The following is a 12,496-nucleotide window of genomic DNA, read 5'->3' as shown; positions in this document are numbered from 1 at the left end:
CATGCTCCACATTTATACAGAGAACAGCAGTATTATAAATAAATGTCATTCTTTTTGTATTTCACAATATCAAATTAAATTACACTTAAAAATCTGGAAACACCTTGACAGTATTATAACATGTTTATAATTTCCATGTAAATGCTACCTCTATAATTTTGAATGAGGAATGCTATTACACTTTAAAAATAATTTTAAAATAGAAAAAAAAAAATTGTATAAGTACCTACTAGAAGATTCTTAGAAGAAAACTGAATATTTCTATTTTTAATGAAAGCATGCATCTATTTTAATGAAATGCTTCGTGAAAGCATTGGCTGTTTTGCAAAGCAACAAATATGTCACACAGTCTACTGTCATTTTATATATGAATTGTGAAAGAAAAAGGCATGACTGCAAACTGCTTACTTTAAATCAGACTTGTATATCGATGTACAGATTTCAGCCATCTTTGCTGTGTGGGTGGATTTTACTTTTGTTGCAGGCTTTTCTGCTTTTCCACTCAAAATTAGAAATTGTGACTTCTTCATAATGATATATTGTCTTGATATGTAAAGAGTAGCACACATAGTAGATACTCGAGCTTTCCAACATCATGCCATTATCGTGTCAGAGTGCTATTCTGAAGGAAACACGTCTATGTATGTGTAATGCACGTAAGAAAAAGAACACATCCAAAAAAAAAAAAAAAAGAAAAAAAAAGAAAGCAGCACCAGCTAAGCAAAACTCAAAAATCTGAGTATGAGTTACAAAGAAAAGGTATCAAAATGTTTAAATTCCTGTATAATTTGATTAATTATCAAAATTCTGTCCTCTGGGATTGGGATTTACTCTTATGTGTGACCTCATTCGCTCTATCTGAACTAGAGTTCAGTTGGAACCACAGCATTTAGATGCTGTCTTTGCTCTTCCCTAAGACTTGTCTTCTGACCTTCACAGCAAAGTAACTACTATTCATCAACTGTTACCAGTCTAACATCATTGTCTCATGTAATTCCTCCCGGGAAAGTATCCAAGTGTCACAGTAACTCCTGCTGATGTTTCTAGATCAATTTACTGCCACAGAGACCAGCGTTATCAGAGTCATATCAGATGAAGGATTACTTACTACAAATGCAAAGCAAGGCAAATTTCAGCTGGTTTTCTCTCTGTGAACAGTGATGACCAGAATGCAGGCATTTTAAGGAGACTGTGCTAACTCAATTTATATTAGTAGCCCACGATTTTTTTGTAATAGAGGAAGAATTTAATGATTTTACTTTAACCATTTTATTTTACTTAGTAATGCTGTTTTCTGTCTTTTATTTAAAGATGCGTATTGGCCTTCATTCTGGATCTGTCTTTGCTGGAGTCGTTGGGGTTAAAATGCCTCGTTACTGCCTTTTTGGAAATAATGTAACCCTTGCCAATAAGTTTGAATCTTGCAGTATACCTAGAAAAATAAATGTCAGCCCAACAACTTACAGGTACAGTGCTTCATATCTGTAAAATGTCCACCTGAAGTAGTTACTGTAATAGTTCATTATCTTCCTGTTGGGTTTTTTTTTTCCCCTCTGAAGTACTGCTGTTTATTTTCCTTCTTTTTTTATCTGACTGCTCATGAATGCACCAGGGTTATTTTTAGTCAGAATGCAGCCAGCAGCAGCAAGAAAAAGGATGAAACAGAACAGCTGATATTTATTTTTCAGTTGTTACATTTAAAATAAATAGGACTGTCTTGGCCAATTTTGCTTCTTACCCTGCAGCTGTATACCTCTTGCTTTTTTTTTTTTTTTTTTCCTTCTCTCATATAGTTGGCTCCTCTTTGAGTTACGTGGCTTTCAGTGTGAACTCGATGCCAAACTGGCTGCAGGTGCCCTTGCAAATAACAGCCTAAGTGAAGAATTATTAAACTTCACCCTACAGATCTTCATTCTCTTTTGCTTAGGGAAGATGAATGAATAGATTGCAATGAATCAACCATGCCAGTGTTTAGTTTATAGAGGTCTTGATCCCAACTCAGTTTAAACCTTTTAGTATGGAACTTAGGCTGTACTATTTATCCACTCAGATCAGACATTTTTAGTAAAGTGTTCTACGCGATTATGCAGACAGCTAGCAGGCTCTCCCATGGGAAATACAGCATCATTCCTTTGTCCTCTGAACCTAATAGTGTCTTCTGTTTAATTGTATGTAAAAATCACCTTGCAACATGTTCATGGACAAGTAGTAGTGTCTTATAGGTGCCAGGCAGAATAATAGGAAACTGTTTTGATTTTGATGGTAACAGCAGTCTACATCTGAACTCCAGGTCTGAATTTTATGCCGCTGAGCTGATACAGACTATTGTTTCTTCCAGAGTGGCCAAAAGTTTTATAAGAATGAACTGTAGAGGGTGAATCTACTAGTAGAAAGTGATATTGCTGGCTGGGTAAAATAACCAGAAATATGGATATAAATTGTTTGGGTTTTTTTTCCTTTTAAGGAAGCTCTTCTACCCTCACTGTATGTAGCCTGGACAGTCAGTTGGTCCTACTTAGCTTGTACCCACTGCCATGTATGTGATAATGCTTTGTGGCAAGGTTCTGTGGCCAATGTCAGACAGGGAATTTGGCACAGGACCCTGACATCCCCTGCAGCATGTGCTATGTGACTTACAGGGTGCCAAGCTTTAGATGATCTTGTATAGGTAATGTAGAGAAAAGTAGCACAGGTATTAGGGCACACAGTAAGTAACCTTTTCCATCATGCACTCTAAACAAATACAGAGATAGCATCGCCAGTGCTTATATTTGTCAGAAGAACAGTGCTGGCCAACAGGGATTTTTTTTCCATGTCCATATGGAAAATCATTTTGAATGATACTGGCTACAGTCTTTTCTGAAAACCATTAGACACTTCCTCCACACAAGACTTGCCTATAACTTGTGGCATAAGTATGTTTCTGCACGGCTGTGTATTCATCTCAAGAGAATATTTGAAATGAGTATACTGTTGAAAAAAAAAGAGAATTAATTCTCTGAGTGCCTAGAAAATAGGCCATTTGGTTAAAAGGTAAACTATTGTTATTATTGGTGCAGTACGTTTGGTTTTTCCCCCTGAGTGAATGATGTGTTACCCTCCCTTTTGTTTAGGGGTGTTTTTTTTTTTTTCTTTTTGATTCGTACACCAATTCTAAACATATGTTAATAACATTTTGGGACCTTACACATCTCCTGTATATTGCAGTAATTGTTTGGAAGCTTAGATACCAGTCATCAGTATTTATCCCTACAGATTAAAAAAATCTGTGTTTCAGATAGAAGACCACTGGGTTCAGTGGACCCATGTGTGAAAAAGCAAAATTATTAGAGGATCTGAATAGTTTAGTTAATAAGCTTTCAGTATTTCCTTAGTTGAAACATTAATTATGGTGACAGTTTCATGTGCAAATCTGAGCTAGCTTTCAGTACTAAATAATTTTTGAAAATATTTACAACAAACATAGCACCTACATGCAAAAAAAAAATTGACAAGACAAAAAAAGAGAGGCAAAACTCCTGTTTGCACTGGTGCACAAGTTAATAGGTCATCAAGGTTACCAAATCAACTATTTTTTTATATTTTCAGCAAAGAACATATAGGTTATCAAGGTTACCAAATTCTTATTATTTTCAGGAAATAACATATAAATATTAAATTAGATTCTGCCCTGCTATATTCTGCCCTGCCGTACATGAAGAATTATTGAATGTCTGTACTTGTAGTAACAATTAGTGACTTGTTAATTTTTAATCAAGATGATCCATCTTTGTTCTAGGTTGTTAAAGGAATATCCAGGTTTTGTGTTCACACCTCGCTCAAGAGAAGAACTTCCACCAAATTTTCCCAGTGATATCCCTGGTATTTGCTATTTTCTGGATGCTTATATTCAAGGAACAAACTCACAGACTTGGTTTCAAAAGAGAGATTTGGGAGATGGCAATGCCAATTTTTTGGGTGAGGAAACAGGAATAGACTAAGTTGTACATTCACAAGTGTATAGAATAAATTTATAAATATTTTGATTTTTTGTATAAATTGAAAATTTTTAAAAATGTATGAAACATGAAAGCACTTTAGATTGTTCACATCTGAAAGCCAGTATTAAAATTTCAGGAAGTATGCCACTGACTACTTTTCATTTTTCCTTTGCATAAGGAACATAGTCACTAAAACTATATTGCAACTTCACTGTTGAAAATGCTACTGAAAACTGCATTTTCCCTGTGGTAATTTGTAAGTGCTACGTAACAACTCTGTCAGTTCTTTCTGTGCTGAGAGTTCTAGATGTATTGTACATGCAGTGTGTCAGGAAATGTAATGTGCAAGTGATGCAGCCACATGCAATGTTGTGAGCTGGTGCTTACCAATGACTATTAAAAATACATTTTCTTAGTGATTCCATAAGAAAATACCCATTAAAATATTGTCATTGCTATTACATACTTCTTCCAGTGCATCATTTGGGCCCCATCCTAGAAGCTGCTGACCATCTTCTAACACTGACTGGAGTCAATGTGTTGAGGGTGCTCAGCGTCTTCTGGATCAGGCTGCTGATTGTAGCTAATACACATATACATAGCAGAGTTTGCTGCTTACTGTTTCATGAACTTTATTTTGTGTATAAAATGAATATAGATTAAAACATTGTATCATCACATACTAAAGTCTCTGTAATTAATAAACTATTTTAGTTCTTGGGTTTTTAAAATACTTTACAAAAAATAATAATATCCACTTGCTATTATGTATTAGAGCAATAAATGTTTTCTTTTTGATGTCATTTAAATTTGAAATGTTTTAAAAGAACTGTAATAAAACATGCTTTGGAGTGTTTGCTTAGAGAGGAAATTCCAATCAGACTATATAAAATGGAACAGAAGCACAACAGTTTAAAGCTGGGATCCTTATTCAAGGACAGCAGTGTGGGTATGACATGTTATTGAAATGCCTGTGTTATACTTGCTTGTTGCCAGGTGAACAGAAATGCTTTAAAACCTATGAACACGTACATGAAATATTTGTATTAGTACAGTACAAGCTTTTCTATTGTGGATGGTGGAACATGAGTGGAGAACTCTCAAGAGTCTGCCTCTAGAAGTGGCAGAATAGCATTAGTTACAAGTCCTGAGTTTAGGATTCTGCCTCTCTAACTAGCAGATCCATCTGCACAGAAATTTCTCGGTGCTGCAGTTTGATCCCAACTCCAGGCTGGAGAAGTGCACTGCTCACACACATACAAATATTTCCAGTAGTATCAAATATTATTAGTTATTATTCTAACCTCTTAAACTCGGGTTTTGGCATATCAAGCCATAAAAGTCTTTCTTCAAGCTACTTGCCACTGAATCAGATTTTGCTCTCTGAATATTTACAGGGAGCAATTACAGTAGACTAAGGTGCCATTCTGTTCATTTTCTGAACTTGACTGGTTCATTCTGAAGCTCGATATACTATTTTATCCTACTATTTTGCAGTAGAAACTGACACAGCACATGTACCATCACAGCCTTGAGAAAAATCCTTATAAGGGACTATCACTAAGAACATTTTAAAAGCATAGTTTGTGAGATTTGCTGTAAGCAGCATTTGAACAAAACTTGAACCATTAAATCCTGCTATTGCTTGAGGTCTCCTCTATCCATCCAAGATGCTTAGAAATAATCTGCGTCACAAAAATGGAACCTGAGAGTCTCTCTCTATATTTATATATACATACCTCTCACACAAGCCATATATGCACACACATACACAAGCATACATATTTGTAACATTATTAACAACAGTGTTTCAAGGAAATAAGAACTATGCAAATCTCAGCGACTGATCTTTGCAGTATTATTTTGGTCAGAAAAATCTTTTCTATTGACATAAATACCCAGAAGCCAGTAGCAGTCCCATGTGGGTGCTCCTGGATTTAAAAATGTGGGAGTATTCGACTACTGACTCTTCAGTAGGCTCATGATATTAAGCCAGTAATGACTGAAGTCAGTAGGAATCTATCCATCTCTGTTATCTATTGAATGTTAAAAACCACACAAGCTTCTAAATAAAAAGGATTTCTTTCTCCATATCTGCTGAATGGGACAGACTCTTAGGAGTGAATTTCCTTTTGTCCCTAGGAAGGAACTGTTGCTGGACTGGATGATGGCCATTCTCACAGCTAGATTTCATATAAATCTGTCATTCAGTAGGACGTTCATCATGGCAGTTTCTGACACCTTCCTAACTGTATCTCTGTAAAATAAAATGTGCCCTAGGCCAAAGTTCTTATTACAGATCAAATTCATCTTCCAACATTACTTCTTAGAACTCTTTTTTTAATACACCCTGGGCTACATTACCAGCTAGGATAGAATTGCTGTAGAATTCCTTTGGATTTTGTAAAGTTCAAAACATTCCCATCTCTACATCAGCCTTAGTTCAGAGAAGAATCCTGATAAAGTGCTTAGGTGTACACATAAAGCAATAAGCTTCAATGTCAGTGAAGTAAATAGGATTTAGGCACATGTTTAAGACAATTATTCAAGAAAGTGCTTTAAAATGTACTTGTGTTCAGAACTGTTCTGCAAAAAACCCCACAAGTCTATGTTTAGCTTTAAGTATAACTTAAAAATTTAAGTCTCACTGAAGTTGTTCCTCTATTTAAGTTTTTTTGCTGAATTATTATGTATTTAATAAGGGACAATTATTTTTAACTAATCTTTTCACTTAGATCTTAAATAGTCCTTTTACTTTTTAACTAATCTTTTCACTTAAATTAAAGCCAAAGGAAAAAAAGGAATCAGGAAGCCAATAAGCAAATTGTTGAGATAAACAAAAGGAAAGCAATTTAACTGATAAAATACCGGGAGATTTTGCAAGGAAATAAAATGGTTTTAAGCTGATGTCTTGTATAGTAGTTTGTATGATATTGCAAAAGTCTTCAGAGACTATTTAGATAAATATACAAATATTTTAGTGTTATGTCCAGAAACAGTTTTGTTATTACATGAATTTTTATTTTATTATTTCATGAAGATTCTGTGGGTCTGATTCCTGTTCACATTTACACTATGTGACGGGAAGATAGATTTTTATCACACTGCAGTTTCTTTGCCAAAGAGGTGTAAATGGCCCTTGAAATAAATAAAGTGGGTCTTTTGAATCTTAACAGTGTCATAGCTAAAGTAAAAGCTATAGCAAAAGAATTCAACTAATTTTATTCCATTCAGGCAACACCTGATAAGATTTCAGGGAGATGTTGGAAAAAAATTCTCATTGCTGGTGTCAGAGGAAGTGCAATTAGTGTGGAGCTGATGTTTTCTCCCTCTCCGAACTACTGTGCAAAACCAAAACAAATGAATGGACAGAAACTAACAGAACAGTGAAGTGCACAGAGCATAATTGAGTATAATCAAACCCCAGAACAGATCTATTTTTTCATGTGAAATCTTACAAAGGAAGAATTCAGACCTCCTCTATACCCCCATTTATTTCTCCCATCATTTTCTTTTGCATTCTCTGCAGAAACAGCTGCAACAGATAGTACAGGAGGTGAAATGAATATTTCTAGCTGAAAGCCATCAGAATTAAGGGGAATTTCTCTTGAATCTTGGCAAGGGGACCCTTTTTCAAACCCCACCCATCCTATAACCTAGCAGGCCACTCTAGCTACTACTATTTTTTATGCTTGCTCATTGTTCTGCAAAAGCAGTGAAAGGGGAGGTTTTGTTTCCTGCGACAGCATTAATTTTTGTGGCTATTTGCCATATAGCATACAAGGGACTGTGTTGCTTTCAAAGCCCTTCTCCAGTTTATCAGAAGTCAGTTTGGCAGGAACCAAATTTAACTTTGAGGCTGTTTCTGAAATGAAAGCTAGAACTATATTTTCTACCTCTAAAGTCTGCAAGACGCGTGCCACAAGAGTCTTCAAAGAGCTCTAAAACCATCTGTGATGGTATGGCTGCTCACAACTGCATAGGAAGGAAATAATTAGATATAAGCTTTGCCTTTATTTAAGAAAAAATAAAAATAATTCCCAATCCCATTTGCATGGACTGGCAGTCCTTTTCTGCAGAGCAAAGGAAGAGAGTAAAACTCACTGTCTTACGTTATTCAGCATTGCTCTGATACTGAAGCACAAATAAAAAAATGGAAGACAATCAGTGGTTCTGGAACCTCTGCTACATCCAGATGCAACAGTTTAAAGATATGTACTCTCCTGAGCACAAACAGTAGGATCTGAATGTTAAATATGTAGTTAGGCTCGGACATGAAGCTGGAGAGCCAATTAAAGAAATAATAAACTGTGAAAGAATCTAAAACAAAGTAAACAACCTTATAAAGTTGTGTGTCTCATCTGCTTCAGCAGATTTTTGATGCTGACAATGAAGTCAAGTTGAGCCAGTGGTTTCCTAATATAAATGAAAATGAGCACATTGCTTTGCAGCCCCATTATAAGGCCACCTCTGAAGATCTCTGCTGAAATTGTTTCCCACCTTCTGAGCAGTACAAAGTTACAAATTCTTGTGCCGCTACAGCAACAAATGCCATGTTTATATGAGTATCCTGCACATCCAGCATGTAATGGGAAATAGAGGAATAGATGCAGTAACATCCCAAGGATGTGAAAAGGGGCAGATTAAGTCATAGATACACTTCCACTCTTCTGATTTGTTCAACACAAACAAAACCTGCCAAAGAAATATTGAGGACAGTAACGTTCCCCAGAGCTTTAGACTACAAGCCTGTGAAAATCAATAGGAGTCTTTCCACTGATTGCAGAAGGTGTTAGGGAAGATTTGGACACATGATTAGTTTGCTCTGCATTGCTAAGATTACATTTCTCTTACAGGCGGATGCGACAGACCCCACAGAGTTTCTCAAATCTACACAGGTTATTGCATTACAGAACAGCATGGATATATTGAGGGCTGTTTCAGTCATAGCTTCTCAAAAACAGTATTAGAAAAGAAATGTAATGGCAGAGTGAAATAGTGTATAGTGGTACAGCAGAAATAATTAATCTTGCTGAAGTGATCTTAAAAAAAAGAGCGTATTTCTGCACTTGAGAAGTAGTATTATGACAATCCCAAATGGCATGTCTTGGACCATTATGATTTGAAACAGATAACTAGAAAATACCCATAATTCAGTTCAATGTCAGTAAAGTAACTCCACCTTCGGTAAGTGAAATCCAGCAACACCATATAAGGCAGCATTTTTATTCAGGATTACAGTAACAATATAAACTGTAAGAGCAAAGTCTAAAGTAAAAAATGCAACTTATTAAAATACTTTCTTTGTTTTATAGTGGTTGTGTATTAACACAAACCATATTGAACTGCACGTAGATGTTCTTGGCCAGATAGTGGTTTTCCCAAAGTTACTGTCTCAGAAACTGCCCTTTCATACAGTATAAAGGATCCTATGCTACTTTTTGCTCTCATGGATCTCAACAAGAATTTCCAGATGAAGTTAGCATCTCAAATCAGGAAAAAACATGTATACCACCACTTTACAAGTACAGCAGTTGTTTGTCTCCTGTAATCACTGACTGCAACTCTTTCAGCTTTCTGATTACCAATGCAGGAAACTCCCCCTGAGCAACATGTTCAGGGGGACACAAAGTAGAGAGGCTGCCTTGTAGGATTTCAGTTACAGAAAACGCTTTCTAAAAGGCTCCTTTCACGCCAGCATTCCATCCCATGCTCGTCCCAGTTGTGGCTAGTGCCACAGCTACTCTACCACTCCTGAGTACCAAAAAGCAGCTGGGCAGCGGGTCATGAGCTGTACCTAGTGTGTGAGGGTCCCCAAATAGAAATGAAATTGCATACTATATCGAATATGCTGCAGGCTTTAAGGAAGTGCATAAGATACAGTCCAAATGGTTGTGTGATGTGCACAATCCATGAGTCCAAACAGTCCTGAGACTGATAGGGTTGGGCCTTGAAAACACAGCCCAGTATTAACAGCTTAGTCTGACATGTACTTCTTCTTGTTAACTTAGAGCCTTTCCTTCAGCTTAAACCAAATGTCGCCCAAGACCTACCAGACAGTCTTGATTCAGCAGCATCTGGAATGGAGGCTGGTCCCTCAGCAAATCACTTTGTTGAATTCTTTAACTCAGCGTCTTCCAAACTTTTAAAAGGGGATCCCTGTTTTAGAAAACTATATTAATCATTGTCTGCTTTAACTCTGTCCGTGCTGTTTTCAGTTCACATTTTACAAATCTCATCTCAGATGCTAGAATGACACTTGTATTACAACGGCTTAATCACAAGAACAGCCTGCAAATGCAACCTGCCAAGCCTGAACCAAATCAGAAGAAAGGCAATTTCACAATTGTCTCAAGCAATTTTGACCTTTGCACATATCAGCACTTTTGAAAAAGTGTCACTCATACGCAAAATTGCCAAGATAATCTACTTTCAGAAAACCATATTTAAAAAAAAGTAATGTAATGTCTCTAGTATCATTTTATGAGCATGAGGGTTTACCCCCTATACAGACTGAGCAAGTGGATTCCCTTGAAGCTTATGAAGAACGGGGATGTTGTTAACACTGATTCTCAATCCGGTCTTGTTTCCTGCCCGGGATGTGCTGTCAAGACTTCCTTGACATTTTGTGTCCTCAAAACTATTTTGCAGGTGTGTGAAGAGGAAGACTACACAACATCAGAGGGCAAAACTCCCAGGTGTTATCTTAGATCTTCCAGTAGTGTAGATTCACTACCACCAGTAGGCACACAAAGATTACAAAAGGCATGTAACTACAACATTTGTATTGTGGGATAGGTTTTCCCATTTTCCCAGAACTTCCTTCTAACCACATAGGAAAATCAGATGGCGACCTGATGTACTCAAATCCTAGTTAATTGGTGACAAGCTGACCCCTCCTAAACTATAGGGAAACATACCTTTTGTCTGGTTACAACAGCATGATTTATTACATCATCTCTGTTGCCACTTTCCTGGAGATTGAAGAGATTCTTAGAGATTTGCATCTCTTCAGTTTTTGTTTGGTTTTCTACACAGTAGATTTGGAATGTGTTAAACTAAGTAGAATTTATTCTGATGTCTACATGACCCAAAAGCAGGGTGTTCTTGGAATGCCTACTGAGGTGACATTTGCCAAATTTCTAATGGCTATCGACCTGTAATTTGTCTCATCACTTAACAGCAATTTCAACAGATCTTAACACAGATTCAAAAGTTCACCAAGCAATCGATGAGATTTCAAAAGATTTTAAATGCTGTCATTTGTTAACTTACATGGAAGTTCCAGCACACATACTCCATCTTTGGGTTTTTTTAAATTTTTTTTCATGAAGTATGTGAACAGTTCAAATTTTAAACTTATTTTGCACTATCTTACTAAGGTCTGAACTTTTGCAATTTTACTTACATCTAGAATCCATCTGGACTGATTAGCATCTATGGCTCTAGTGACTTCATGGAGCAAGGTCTATGCCCAAGAGCTACTACAGCAGTAGCCCATCAAGTATTCATCCTATAATCCTTCTAGATAATCTCATTATCTCTTGAATATATTTTGATTCTTTTTAAGTAAGCAAAAAAAATCAGTAGTCTCCTCAGGATTTTTATTTCTTACACTGAGGCCAGGTCTTTAGATGGTACAAAGGGCTTTACACTAAATGGGTTTTTCAAGCACTGCACTATCTTTTTCGTTCCATGTATATGCTGACATACGATGACAGCATGTTATTTCTGAACTATCCTTGGCAGTTTGTCAGCAACTGTCCTCTGCTCAAAAACTCCTGTTGTTAGGGTCATACCTTAGTTGGAGAACCCTTTAAGAATCTGTATGCAGCAGGTTACTGGTACAATGCAGTGTTTATTTACACTGGCTTCTGACAAGGACTCAACAATACAAAACCAAACATTACTGAAAGCACTCCTTATTATGCTTTTCACTAGCCTTTGAAAAATGGATGCACAGAAATGTCTGCGATCATTTTGCCCCTCAGATTCTTCATTTTTAGGGGGCTTTTAGGGGCCATTCATGTTCCTAAAAGCTAAGTGCTTGCACTGGGATGTGAAACAACTGAGGAAGCATTTCTGTTCCTGTGAAGGCAACCCCTGCAAAGGGCACTGACACCAGAGCACACGTTGCCCTACACGTACCTACGGAACCGCTAGGAACCTGCCAGGGACTTTCATTAATCTTCACACTCAGTGTCAGGCGAGTCCCAACAGCTCCAGCTGAAGAAAACCATTTGGAAAATCCCTTTTGAGGCAAGGGAAACTAAAACAGAGGTTCGAAGGGTTCCCCGCTGAAGCAAGCATCGAGGGGGGGAAAAACCGGAGAGGGATGCATGTATTTCCTGGGCCTGTCCCTCCTTCCCTCTCCCACGCACGCCGGCCTGCGGCGACAGCGAACACTGTTATCCCGCCGACTGCCGCCGCCTCAGCACCTGAGGAGGAGGCGGCGGGCGAGCCGCAGGCCGGGCAGCGCGCACAGTGAGCGCACCTAGCTACACGCAGGCGGCCAA

At 37.3% G+C, this 12,496-nt stretch overlaps 1 protein-coding gene across 4 annotated transcripts in view; it reads left to right on the top strand.

The window, feature by feature from the left end:
• Window positions 1-4,844, top strand: part of GUCY1A1 (guanylate cyclase 1 soluble subunit alpha 1) — a 36,427-nt gene extending 31,583 nt beyond the window's left edge. For all 4 annotated transcript variants that reach the window (XM_054824825.1, XM_054824826.1, XM_054824827.1 and 1 more), the window contains 2 exons: window positions 1,312-1,466; window positions 3,779-4,844. In XM_054824825.1, the coding sequence (XP_054680800.1) occupies window positions 1,312-1,466; window positions 3,779-3,980 (357 nt within the window). In that variant the 3' untranslated portion in view covers window positions 3,981-4,844. The remainder of the gene's footprint in view (window positions 1-1,311; window positions 1,467-3,778) is intronic.
• Window positions 4,845-12,496: the final 7,652 nt, after the last annotated feature.

This window comes from Grus americana, chromosome 4, assembly GCF_028858705.1.
Source record: "Grus americana isolate bGruAme1 chromosome 4, bGruAme1.mat, whole genome shotgun sequence".
In the NCBI taxonomy this organism is placed as follows: Eukaryota; Metazoa; Chordata; class Aves; order Gruiformes; family Gruidae; genus Grus; species Grus americana.
The sequence above is the reverse complement of the archived record's forward strand: the minus strand, read 5'-3'. Positions and strand labels throughout refer to the sequence as shown.